The 12,930-nt window shown below is 39.6% G+C and overlaps 1 protein-coding gene across 1 annotated transcript; it reads right to left on the bottom strand.

Annotated features, from left to right (window-relative positions):
* Nucleotides 1-3,575: 3,575 nt before the first annotated feature.
* ANKRD10 (ankyrin repeat domain 10) lies at nt 3,576-12,081 on the bottom strand (the record flags this gene model as incomplete). Its single annotated transcript, XM_009878787.1, has 3 exons — nt 3,576-5,243; nt 8,110-8,205; nt 11,828-12,081. Coding segments are annotated over 3 exons (817 nt in total), but the record flags the coding sequence as incomplete, so codon positions are not given.
* Between the last annotated feature and the right edge of the window lie 849 nt (nt 12,082-12,930).

The following is a 12,930-nucleotide window of genomic DNA, read 5'->3' as shown; positions in this document are numbered from 1 at the left end:
TGGTGAGACTTTATAGTGGCCTCTCAGTACTTAAATGGGGCCTCCAGGAAAGACTCTTTATCAGGGAGTGTAGTGATAGGACACAGGGTAACAGTTTCAAACTGAAAGAGAGTAGATTTAGATCAGATATTAGGAAGAAATTCTTATTTTGTGAGGGTGGTGAGGCACTGGGACAGGTTGCCTAGGGAAGCTCTGGATGCCCCCTCCCTGGAAGTGTCCAAGGCCAGGCTGGATGGGGCTTGGAGCAACCTGGTCTAGTGGGAGGTGTCCCTGCCTATGGCAGGGGGGTTGGAACTAGATGATCCTTAAGGTCCCCTCCAACCCAAATCACTCTGTGGTTCTCTGACTACTCAAAACCGTTTACCCCATTCCTCCTGCAGACTGCAGAACAAATCTTCCATACTAACTGTGCCTGGCTATAGGCAGCCATCCACATTAGGAAACAGCAGCTCTGCAGGCCCCTTGAAAATATTACGGTGGGTGCTGCCGCTGTAGCTCAGATCCTTGTTTCTTTTCATATCAGCATGGATGATGGTGATTCTTTAGCTCCTACAATACAGTTCTTGGAGTGTTCCCACCTCTTGTAGAGCTACTCAATCTGTATAATTTGTCTTTTTGGTACTGATTTTTTAGAAAATATGCTGTATTATACTATGTCTCAAAACCAGAATAAACTGACATTCCAAGCTATGTGCTTAACATTACTGAGGAATTGTTCCAACTCACACCACCTTTTAGAAACAGCAAGACTAAAATAAAATAAAAGCAAACAAACCCTCAACTTCTCCTCCACATGGAACTTGGCAAAACCCACAACACCATTAAGTTTGTGGTCATCACAGGGAAGCACATGTGTCTTCGGTGACATTGAGCTGCTGGCCAGCACCAACAAACAGTGCTTGACCTTTCAGTAACGTCAAGAGAGGAGCTCTATTAATACTTGGTGTTTCCTTTGTAGTAAGATTACATCCTGCTTTTGCAGGAAGAGAGACTCAGACTAGCGCTATCTTTCCTCTTCAACTTACAATTCTATCTTGGCAAGAAGAAATATAATTAATGCAGCTTGGTATCTTGTTCAGCTTTAGGTATTCGGTTATTTTCCTTGTGGAACACTGCTCAGATTGATGGTCGAGCTGGGGGACTCCTTTTCAGTGTCAAACACGCGTCTCCCCTGGTTGCACTTCAGCCAGTCGAGGCTAATTCCTACTGATTTGGAAGTGGTTATCAAGTCCTGTATGTGCAGCTGAGTCACACAGAAGCAAACAGAAATTACTCATTAAAACTTGTGCTTTTTGGAGGGAGAGAGGATGCTTAACGTTTTTTCTTGTATCACCAGTAACATTCATTATGCTTTTGGAGGGGCACTATTTATAGAAGAAGTACAATTATGAGCATGGCAAAGCTTTTAATTTGGATACTCCAAGCATATGGTACTGTTATGAACTATTGCACTGTATCTTTTATTTTTTTTTTAATATCACAGCCAGATATGCTTTTAAAAATAAACCATCTGCTTTAAACCAGCGTTCTTTTGATCCTTGCCTGTAAACAACCAGTCACCACTTTGAGAGAGGAAACTCCGGGAACGGAAGGAGAGGTGTGAAATGTCTGGGAATCATTAAGCAGTGTAGCAGAAATGTAGTTACCAGCTGCCAGGAACAGTAAACCCTGCTTACACAAGACATCGTTGTGGGTGTTTTTTCTGCTTTTTTTTTTTTGGTTCGGCTGGGTCTCAAAGATTTCCTGCCCTGTGGATCTGCATCCTCCAGGCCAGTGGCAGCAGCACAGTGGATGCTCCAACCTACGGGACAGTGAGGATTCCTTTTAGATTTGGGGTTTGTTTTGAGCTCAGGACTTACTTGGTTGTTTTCCAAGGCTTTTGGATGTATTACATCTGTAATTGGAATGGCAGAAGCTCTGTGGTGATTTATAACTTGGCTATAAATATTAAGCTGGGGTTCGGTTTCAGACTGCAGAGGGATGATGATTGCTTGTTAAAGAAGTTTAGTAAAATGTACTTACGGAGTCTTTTGCTAGCTTACTGAATGCGAGTCTGAACAAGGATGTCAGGTCCAAGACCAATGCTCAGAAAAGTTCACAAGATCTGAAAGCACTTGCAGTGGGTCTTTAAGATGAGCAGCATCTCATCTTGAACTAGTATCTATCTTGCATGATAGCCTTCTTTCACAGCTCTTGTAAGTTTAGCCTAATATTTTATCTGGAACCAGGGGATCAGTTGTTAAAATTATTAAGGACTGTAACTATGTATAAAGCTGTATAACGCTTCCCTTTTCCAACACTGCCAAACTTCAATTACTCCATCAGAAATATTCCCCATTGAAATACCACCTGAAACTGTATTTGTTTATATCTCTGCCGGAACTTTGCAGATGGTTTTGAAAAACAAAATAGGAAAACAACTACATTTAGGGGAGAATTAGAGCAAAAACTTCTATGTAAACCTGAAATACACTGAAATTCCACACAAAATTGAGTCTCAGCCAAAAAGACAGCCAGGAGGAGGAAGAGGATAACTGGTTATGTATTGCATATGAAATTCATGGTGCTACTGAGTTAAATTTAGGCAGATGGAATGTGAACTTGTTTCAGAGAACCATTCCCAGAATCAAGACAACAGTAAGACAAAGCATCACCTGAAGTAACATTCGGTTGATAAAAGCCTTGAAAAATCTAGACTCAGACAAAAGATGCGGGTACGAACAGTCCTACAATACTACTGCCCTTGCCAAACAAAAAAACTTGTGAGAATTTAACCCCAGGCGTTTAAAACCCGGCAATCTTTCCAGGAATGGCAGAGCAAGACGTAACTAAAACCGCTCGGCACTGCCGTCCGCTAGCAGAATCCGTTAACTCAGGCGCACTCAGCAAAGACTAAAAAGATCCCCAAACCAAACGCCACAGTAAATTTAAGTCAGTATCTCACGTTGGCATGATGGCAGTGGCATACGAGCCTCTGGGCTCTGCATCAGCAAATTAAATTGACCCAAAACAGGGCCCGGGTGCAGCTGAGGAAGCACAAGTGGGTGGTTGTGCCAGGAACAACACGTCTCAAGTCAGGTTCCGCTTCGGTCTCGTTTGTCTCCAGAAGGCGCCGAGGAGTTTTGCCGACCTGGCCAACTCTTTGCAAAAGGACTTGCTAACTTCCCTACCAGTGCTACTCTCTGGAGCCTGGATACACTGTGAGTATCTCGTGCGCAGAGAGTGAACCTCATGGAGTGTATTTCAAACACTAACTTCTCTGCAGCCCCTAGCATTCTGCCTAAAAATGGTCGAAGGAGACTATAATTTTCATGGAAACCAGACAGCCAGGATTTTAATCAGTTTTTGCAGTTCAAGGCTGCTACACCCTTCATACACAGAATATCCAGCATGTGTTTCTGTAATTCAATCGAGGACAAATTACTGGGCTGTTCTCATTTGTTTTCATATGCTGACTGACAAAACCAAGAAATTCCATGGTTGCACTGAGAAAGATCACAGAGAAACGTGACGTAAAAACTACTAAAGACTCACTCAAATTGGCAATAAAATAATAATGATGTCTAAACAAAATATTCAGATACAATGTAATATGTCTGTTTATTATCTTTTTAAATCCAATTTGTAAAGGTCCCTTTTTAAACAAAACAAGAACAGAAAGATCAACACAATTCAGAAGGCTTATCTCATTTACCGTATTCTTCCCCACTCTTCACTTATCATAACACAAAGCAGCAACTTATATTATTAGTGCTCATATAGTGCACTTATATGAATTCTGATTTGTGTATTAAGCTTTAAATACAATGTATTCTCCGTGAGCATAGACCAAAGAGTACACAACATTACATTTTCAAAGCATATGTTGAAAAAAACCTAGACAATAAATGTATATCCAAGACAGTCAAACTCAAATATTTTGACTCGGCAAATTCTATAACAAGTAACAGCAAAACCGCGTACAAAGCAGAAACAGCGCCGACATGCCTCCGGTCTGTGAGCTATGGTAAAATATCAAGCGTACATATAAAGGAGAGAAGCCAATGGAAACCACCACAAATTCAGAGCTAACCCAAGGCACACCCCACTGCGACCGAACGAAGGCAGCCCACTTTCCCACTCAATAATGCAAAGAGCCCAACGACAACAAAAAAGCACTTCTACGCTACAGAAAAGTGAAACGGTAACTCTTCCGACTCCGTCTCCGTGTTTTGAAACAACTGGTTCAAAAAATCTAAAGATGAACATCTAATTATACCAAAGAAACGTACAAACTAGAAAGTCAGAGAAGCTCCAGAAGATTGCCACTTTCAACCTTGCATAGTGATAGCTGGCATTGATATTGCTACCATAGCTTCAGCAGAAGATATGGAAAGTAAAATCGTTACTCCTAAGTGATGCGCACACGTAACGTTTTCTTCACAAAATTCCGTTAAACATCGTTTTAGTAAAAGGGAAAACAGCTCTAAAAAGGGATAGTGTTCACAAGCTTAGAAATAAAAAAATACAAAACCAGAACATTCCATAATAAAAAAATGAAAATGATAAACATTCCATCATAACAGCACCTATTTTATCACTAAATAAGCCCCATACATGCAACAAACTACAACTATTGTATAAGGCTGTCAAATTAAAGGTTGACTTTTCATATAAACAAAGTGTAAAAATAGCAATAAGTTGCAATCTCCAAATTTAATGCTATGTGAGGATTCTGTACCCCCCAGTTTCATTTGGTAGCCATTTCAATCTGCGTTTGATATAAAGGTCATTCGTCTAGGAACCGTGATACAGATACATTGTACCTAGGACAGTATTGTCGTATCTCTGTTCGACCTTGACAGAATTGGAATGCTCAACGACACTACTAAGTTCGGGGATGCTTTCAGCCGTATCCCCAAAACCATGATAGTGTCCATAGTGCAAAGTATCGCCAGGGTCTTCCACCCACGACGGCCGGTTAGAAACGCAGCTGCTCGGGCTTCCGTTCAGGTGCAGAGACCCACACATATCGGTGGAATTATTCATGGCTTTTTCCGGTTCTTCAGCGCCGTTACTGGTGTGAACCCGATGCCTGCTGGGAGAAGTTATTCCAGGCATTATTCCATTAGGCGTCAATGTCAAACACTCCTCACGCCTGGCATCCATCTCGCTGAGCTGCTGTGCGGTGGCGAAATCCAAACGTCCATTGACGGCACATCCATTTGTCAGTGCATTCAGTATGGAGCTACTGCTATTCAGATCTGCATTGAGAGATACACCTGTCACCAACAATTAAGAGGAAATCGAAATACATCAAAACGTCTCCATTATACTCCACTTATTTAAAAAAATGTTTCCGTACGCAGCTCTGAAGAGAAATCTACCCTTTGTTTATTTGTAACAGTACAGGTAGTTCAAAGCAATAAGCTTGTAGCCCGGATTCTTATGTTGAAAATCCAACTATCTACCTACATTCAATGTGTAAATAGGCATATATTTATGTCTTCGCAAAGACAATGGGAACTTCCCAGAACTTGTTTTGTTTGACTGCATGAAGTAAGTGTAGCAAACAATATTCGGGGCAGCGTTTCGAAAGGTGGAATAAAAGGCAACTTTCGACGTGCAATACCCTCCTGGGATGAGATTATGTACATACAAGAACTAAGTCTCTGTGAGAGGGTGAAAGATTGCTGGGTGGTTTATTTATTATTTTTCAGCTGTAATTTATCCGCCGCTATTTTTTATTTTTTTTCTTATTAGCAGTAACTCTCACAGTACAATAGACACTGAAACAGGTCAAATAAAGAAATGTTATGTTGGGGTACTAATATAAAACATTTCAAAGTTCCTTTATTCAGAAAGTACTTAAATTTATCTAGCAGCTTGCTAGATAACATACTAAGCAGGCTTGCTTATTTAATGATAAGTTTATAATAAGATCTGTACAATCCACATGCAAAATGCCATACAGTAGCAACAGCAGAGTGCACAGAAGACTAAAAAAGATTAGTAGTAGGAAACAAAATTCAAAAAATCTGCATACAAAAACCCACTGACAAATGTTTTAAAGCAATTTCTCCTTTGAATTTAGTATCGAATACAATAGTTTTTATTTCCATAAACAGATTTCATCAGGACACCTGAAATGCAGGTTTTTGCAGTGGTACTCAACGTTCTAGCACAAAAAATGGGCGACACCTTCTGCCTTAAAAACGCCTACTGGTAAAAGACATCTAAAATTTACTTCTGTATTGGCAAAGATGAGCAAGGCAAACGTAGACACTACAGATCTATACAGTGACGTTTAAAGATTTTAAACTCTGTTATTATCCCTGGATACGTGCACATACGTTTATGTATAAACGAATGCATAAGCCAATGTGCAAAACAGGATTGCATTTACTGCCTATTTCCAATTGGGGCCAGTAAGTCTGAGGATGACTTCCCACATCTGTAGAACACCGGGTTCCTGTTGAAGTGACGCAGAATGAGTACCACTGTTTGACAACCTGAAGTTTTGGTTCTCTACTAGTCTTTCGCACGGATGTTATCTCAGATACGGATTAGGATATTGACACCTCACACACAGCAACACACAGTGCCAAGCAACGTGATCGATTTGTAACTCACTGGAGGTATCAACTTGAGTTTCCTGTTTAGTCCCCACATGAGCTGAAACTCACTAACCACAAATTCTTACTGAAAGTGGGAAACCCCTCCCCACAAACCCACTGAGACATCGAAGCGAATATTTCAGTGATGAAAACGCACAGAAGCAATTTCATATAGTGTTTATTAACTGAAAAGTGCAAAATTTTAACTGTTGAAAAGGAAATCCCTAGAGGTTGGCTTTGCCAAATTAGATTTAATAAAAATGGGACTACTGTTAGTATCTAAAAGTAGGTAATGAATAGTTCTAGCAGTAATTATAGAATGTTATTAATGATAAAAATTAGCACCTATAGTAATAGAGTATATTTATGAAAGACAATCATTATTCCATAAATAAGAAAACTTTCTAATTTTTAAGTACTGATTTTATATATATATGTATGTATATATTTATTCCTAATATATTAAAATATCTATTAATTGTAATTTCCTTTGGTGAATCTGATCAGTGGTACAAAGCATAAACATATTTATCACAGAACAAATTAAAGTAAGAAATTAATTTCTGAATGCAATGATGCATTATCATAGTAACTCCATGCCTTTACCTACAAAGTGCACGGAAAAAACTGACCCAATATAGTTTTAATCGCAACTCCATACACATCCTGGGGTTACTAAAAGCATCTTGATTAAGCAGCCCTTAAAAGACTTAGAGCATTAATATTCACTAATACTAGTAACATTTCAACTGTTTTATGAAGATTGGCATAAAACACAAAAACTGTTTTCCAAGGTACGCTGGTTTCAAATACTAGTTTAAGACCTGTAATCTTTTATTAACATTAAAAAAGAACAGGATCCTGCACTTAAGTCACTGGGTCTGAACAAGTTCTGAAAACGTGGGATATGTCTAGATTACTCTTTACAGGATTTGCTGAACTACTTTGAATATAGTTTTGTTATATGTTATTTTCAAAGCCATATATACAAGCACTAAGATATGTTTCCCTATCAAGTCTTACTAGCAAATATATCTATTTAATGGAAATGAAACAAATACTTTAAATTTTTCCTGAATCTCCTTTAACCTGAAATTATAGTAACTAAAAGCAAGGCACAACGTAATACAAGACCCAGGTTAAAAGTGAAACAGCTATTGTGGATTTCTGTTTATATGAAATAGTAATAAACTACTGATAAGCCTTCTCCTTCACCATTACAACATACTGTGTCAAACAGCCAATTTTAGATGTATACCAAACCCCCAATAAAATGGGTGTTACAAGAATACAATAGTTTTCAAGACTCTAGACAACAATGTGCAAAAATAAAGGACTAAGTTTTATACTTAAAAATAAAATGCATATTGATTCTTGCAACGACAAGGAGTTTGCATTGCAGAAACCGTGTATATTTCAATTTCTTTTGGTCCAACAGAAGTACTCTCCTGTTGTTTGGTGTCTTCGACCATTTGAATGTTGTTGTAGTTAACAGGAAACTGTCCACTCCCACCTGATACAACCGCAAACTCTCTATCAACGTGCATATTGTCAGCATCGTCCTCAGCGCCTCCATTCATCATCGGTATTAAGCCATCAAAGCTGTAAGCTGATAAAAAAAAAAAGTCACGTTTAGTCACTGGCACACGCTTGAAAACTCAGCCAACAAACAGATGAGTACTTTGATTATTAAAGCAAAAGCTTTTTACAGAGAAATGTAAATTTTTCATGTCTGAAAGCTTCTCACATTTGAGATTTCAAATGCAGAATAAGTAAATGCTAAGTACTTGCGCATTCATTTTAATCCCTCAAAATGGAGAACTACCAGTATACCTATTAGATTTGCACCTACATATCAAACAATTACTAGTTTGATACACTAATGAATAAAGAACAATTCAAGTTAGGTTTTTAGGTTTTACAGCTAGTATGCCTGACAGATAAAAAGCAGCCTGCACCTCACGTTTGTCTGCTGTCACTCTGGACCGCTCCCTCTTTCACTCCCAAGGGACAGTTCCTGATAACCCACTCCCCACTCCTACCAAGGGATCCCTCCAAGCACTGAACCGACAGATCCCTGTTCCAAGAAAAGCTGGCAAGTGCTTCCACTGCTGTGGGAAATGCCTTAGCAGGCAAAACGGGCTTGGCTTCACTACCTCTCATACCAACCACCCCAAGTGCCGCCCCGGTACTATCCCAGCAGACGCTGCTCTCACTCTGACATTAATACACTTTTCTGTAGACACTCAATATTATAAAGGGCTACTTTTGCAGTAAACTGCAAGTCAGCTCTTCCTGCCTTGGGTAGGACAGAAGTTCTCATAGACCATTACTTTTTAAAGAACCTTATGCAATTGCCAAAGTGTTTCAGGGCCAGAGGGACCACATAGGACTTAAGGGAGATGAGGGCCCTTGGATCAGTGGGCTTCAAATTACCCTAAACCAGGAAAGGCAAGGCATTTTCCCTACTTCCCTGAAGGAATACGGAAGCGCACTTTCATGCTGGCCAACAGAAGGGTACACCTGGCAATGTCCTCTCCATCCCTGCCTCACAAAGAACACCTAAAAGCAGCTGTGCTGAGGCTCACAATACTGATACAGTCAGTCACCGGCTGTGCACAGCAAGTCAGCACTGTGTGTAGCCTGGGCCACCCAACGCAAAAGCCAACCTACCAAGGGCCACCAACCAGACGGGTTAGGAGTAGGACTGCTGTGAACACACCCTGGTGACCACATCATCATCAACCCTGTGCATCACCCTCCACCAACTACCCTGGGGAAGCATGGTGAAATTTCTAGAATATACTTCAGTAAAACGGATATAAAATCCAGCTTATGTTTCCAAGTAAAAACTAAAACTATTTGGTGCGTATTCTGCAAGTGGCCACTGATTTACTGTTACTCTGGAACTCCTTTTTGCATAAGAGTAACTAGTTCGTACCACAGTGCTTAATTCTGAGGTTGATTTTTTTTAATACTATGCACCCTATAGCAGATACATGTGTGTGCATATAAACAAAATTCCATGAACCCCCACCCACTTCCCAGTTTAGCTGTTCTGGAACAAAGGGTGAAGCTCCACTTAAGTATTTTTCTTCTTTCAACTCTACAGCTTACAGGTTCTTGTAAGAGGCATATATTGTGCCTGCTCACATGTGGGTTTTTTTCAAAGCACCAATTATTCTACTTTAGTGTATGGCCATCAAAACTTGACTCTTCTCTACAAACACGTTGCCTGCACTCTCTCTGAGTATGCGGAGTCTCCTGTGCAAATTACCTTTAAAGGACAATAGAGTGATAGGTTTTGGTAATGGCAAAATTAGCACAAAATTTGGCTTGTTTTGTAGAGGCTAACTAAGCACAAAGATGTATTGATGACTTCTCATTACTCAGCTCTGTTGTTTACAAAGTGTCTCAAGAACAGCGATTCATTCTCGCTCCAACAGACTTTTTACACTGACAGATGTTACTGACACTGATGTCTTTGAGGGCAGACACATCAGATTAGAAGCTTCACCTTCCACAGTTGGCGTCCATCTCTTAACTCCTCTAAAAAACTTCAAATGCAGCAAAGCTTTTGGCCGTTTGCAAACATCTTCAAAAGTCATTGGCAAATATCTCAAAAATTACCTACACTGATTGATTCTCCATCATCTCTAATTGCTTAGGGAATCTCGTTCACTTAAACATGTTGTCTGTCTGCTTCTCCGCTGGACCAACTGTTTATTCCGGCAGGTGATGCAGATACTGCTACCTCATGGCAACCAATGGAATAAAAATATTTAGCCCACTGCAACTCCCACAGAATGTGCGGAAACACTACCTTTTGACTAGATTGGCGAAATTTCTGAAACTAGAAGAGATTGCTGGTTATGAACATTCAGCATTAACAGCTCTTCAAAACAAGATATGTATCTTTGACTTCCAGGAGCATCTCCCAGTAACAGAAGATGAACACATCGAAGACATCTTTCCATTACCGGCATCTGTATTCTGCCTCAGTTTTCTCATCCTATGTAGCTACCTAAGGATGTTATCCTTGAAAAAGCAGTCTTGGATTTAATTGCATAGGCACTCTTCGCCATCAGGAAATTATTCAATAGTTTAGATCAACTACACGAAGTATCATATCCTGTTTATGACTGGCTAGAGTACCCAGCTAAGGCCTCTGACCCTGGCATTGTTGAAACGGTGGCCAGATAGCAAGTACTAAAGCAAGTAATAGAGTGTCAAGTTTGATGTAATTTACGTCATCCATGTTATATTTAGAATCATTGTTTTGGTCTCAATTGCCCTCTTGTTATCTGCAACTAAGTGCTGTTTGAGCTCCTTTTATTTGGCTCTCTGAAAGTCACATCTGTTACAATACAGACTTTAACTGAAGAGTCTTCAATGAAGACCTACGAAGTCCCTTTCCTGATGCCAGACATGGGAAAAAGAAATCAGGTTTGACTGCAGAATGCTGCATTCTTTTTTGCAAGAATTTAACGGGACAACCAACAGAAATGAAGCACAGGATAACCACTATCATGCTATTCAAGGTGTTAAGATGTAAGAAAAGATTTCTTCATAGAGCCACCAAAAATACCTTAGAGGTTGCACTACTATTGCGTATTGCTGGCAGAGGAACAAGCAGTATCCTGAACACACAAGGCTAAAAAGGAATCCTTAAGTTTCATTCTAGTATTATATCCTCCTGTAAGACACCAGCTCCCCTTGGAACATGATCCTGGAAACTTAAGGTATGTTAACTACACAAGTGATCCTTCTGGATTTAAGAAACCTTTGCGCATTGAATTTCTTTCATCCATCTTATTTAGCAAACAATTTTTGAATTGTGAATTAATCCCGAAGAGGAAAATTACCATCCAACAGCAGGGCATCTTCATGAATCAACATATCACCTGGCTCTCCTGAAGGAGAAGAAATTGAGGAGGGAGCAGAAGCTAAGTTCAGCTCCTACTCCTCCACATATTATTTGTGGCATCATGTAACTTGAGCACTCTCTGGAAACAAACTTCTGAATGCACCAAGATGATGACAGGGAGAACTGGGATCTTGTGGCATGGATCAATTGAATTCATCCGCTTCTTGTACCAATACACAATTAAGGTATGCACGGGAGTTTGTCAAAAACACTCAACGTCCACTCTGAAAGGCTTTAAAATGTTTATTTTCCTTTCTCAGCAACAGTATCACCCCATCCACCCCTTTTACCTCTGAGGTCTCACCTTCCGTTCTAGCCTTCTTTACTCCAGCAGACTCCGTATCTTCAAAAGATCTCTTTCGACTTGTCCCACCACTGAATGGGTTGGGACCTGCATTCTGATGAACCCCATTTAAGGTGCCATTGCTATAGAAACGATTCAGGTGACAGTTCTGGAGGTTCAAGAGAAACTGGGCACATTCTTGGAAGCCCTGGGTATGTGCAAGGTCTGCTGCTGTCAGGCCACTGGCATTTCTCAAGCTGTACAATACAAAGAAACTGAATTACACTCATTCATCGAGCCAGCTTGCTGCTGCTGCTGCCCTTACTATCTATCTGCTGGTGATGAGAGAAAACATACACTTAGCAAATTTCCATTAAGAAATTAGTTATCAAACTTAGTTTTATAACTAACTTAACTTTTCGCACATATATCTGGCTTCTAAGCAAAATTTGGGAGACAATACACTTTTAAATAAAATCAATATACTATGTGCCTTAAAAAAACATCTTCCTATTTAAACTTCTTAAGATGCTTTATTCTAAAATAGTCTGAAGCATCTGATCTTTACATAAACTTCAGACTAATTTCAGCCTTGCATTTTACCATCTTCTGCAGTTTATTCTGCCATCTATTGCTTTAACTTGAGCAAAAGATCAAATACTCAAAACAAACTTAACATGACTTGGCAATTGTCCATGGCATTCTAGTTTCTAAAGTAACAACAACATCACTATTTTTCCTAACAATAAAATATATACATATATATATATGAAAAAAGATAGATAAAGATGCTATGCTTAGTTATGCTTTGCTTATACTTTTGTTTCTGGTTTGTTTCTCATTTCAAAGTGTGTGACATCATAAGTGCTGGGGATCACTTTGTTATTTGAACCAAGACTTTTCCATGCACGAGAGAAGGCTTCGGATTTTGAATAACCTAGTGCATCAAGGAGATTACAGAAGAAATGAGGTAGGACGCATAGAGATGCAGAGGTTTAATTTGAAAGAGTGCTTTATCACATGCATTTACACAAACACAGTATGTCTGTGCTTAAGAATATAGTGGAATTTCATAAGCTAAGTGCACAGAAGTGGAGACAAGAGGGCTAGAAATAACAAAACTA

The sequence above is a fragment of the Apaloderma vittatum genome, unplaced genomic scaffold, assembly GCF_000703405.1.
Source record: "Apaloderma vittatum isolate BGI_N311 unplaced genomic scaffold, ASM70340v1 scaffold1841, whole genome shotgun sequence".
NCBI classification, from domain to species: Eukaryota; Metazoa; Chordata; class Aves; order Trogoniformes; family Trogonidae; genus Apaloderma; species Apaloderma vittatum.
The sequence above is the reverse complement of the archived record's forward strand: the minus strand, read 5'-3'. Positions and strand labels throughout refer to the sequence as shown.